Genomic DNA, 526 nt, shown 5'->3' on the forward strand with positions numbered 1-526 from the left:
TATTTGGAGAATAAGCTGGTGAAAGACAAACGTCTGTCATCTCGTATCAGCTTCATGATTAGAGATGTTATCGAGTTGCGCCAGCATAGATGGGAGCCGCGTCGAAAGGAGCTTAAACAGAAGACATTGAATGAAATTCGAAAAGAGGCCGAGCGAGAGGCACGTGCTCCGCCAACCAGCGCGCCTGGTGGTGGGAGCCGGGATATTGGAGATCGCGACCACTTCCGATTGGACCGTCGTTCCAATTCGTCTCGTGATGGCTCTTTTAGTAGTCGTTCGACAATGGCACCAGTGTATCAGCAGTCACAGTCAATGAGTAGCCGTAGCAACAACAAACAAATGACACCTTTGCGTGGCATAGGCGCGCGGGATGAATCTGTTAAAACTGGCCCTTCGGGTAGACCTGCTTACTTTGGTCTTGCCGCACGGCAAGGTAAGCGTGGTGGTGCAAGTGGTTCACCGGCCAATTTTCCTAACAGCCGTCGTGGTCTGACGCTGGGTTTCAAAAAACCACAATCGCCTGCCT

The 526-nt window shown here is 51.5% G+C and overlaps 1 protein-coding gene across 1 annotated transcript; it reads left to right on the forward strand.

The window, feature by feature from the left end:
* Positions 1–54: 54 nt before the first annotated feature.
* On the forward strand, positions 55–499 carry PHALS_04340 (eukaryotic translation initiation factor 4 gamma put; the record flags this gene model as incomplete). Its single annotated transcript, XM_024718437.1, has 1 exon — positions 55–499. A coding segment is annotated over one exon (445 nt), but the record flags the coding sequence as incomplete, so codon positions are not given.
* Positions 500–526: the final 27 nt, after the last annotated feature.

Source organism: Plasmopara halstedii, assembly GCF_900000015.1.
Source record: "Plasmopara halstedii genome assembly, contig: Scaffold_2598, whole genome shotgun sequence".
In the NCBI taxonomy this organism is placed as follows: Eukaryota; Oomycota; class Peronosporomycetes; order Peronosporales; family Peronosporaceae; genus Plasmopara; species Plasmopara halstedii.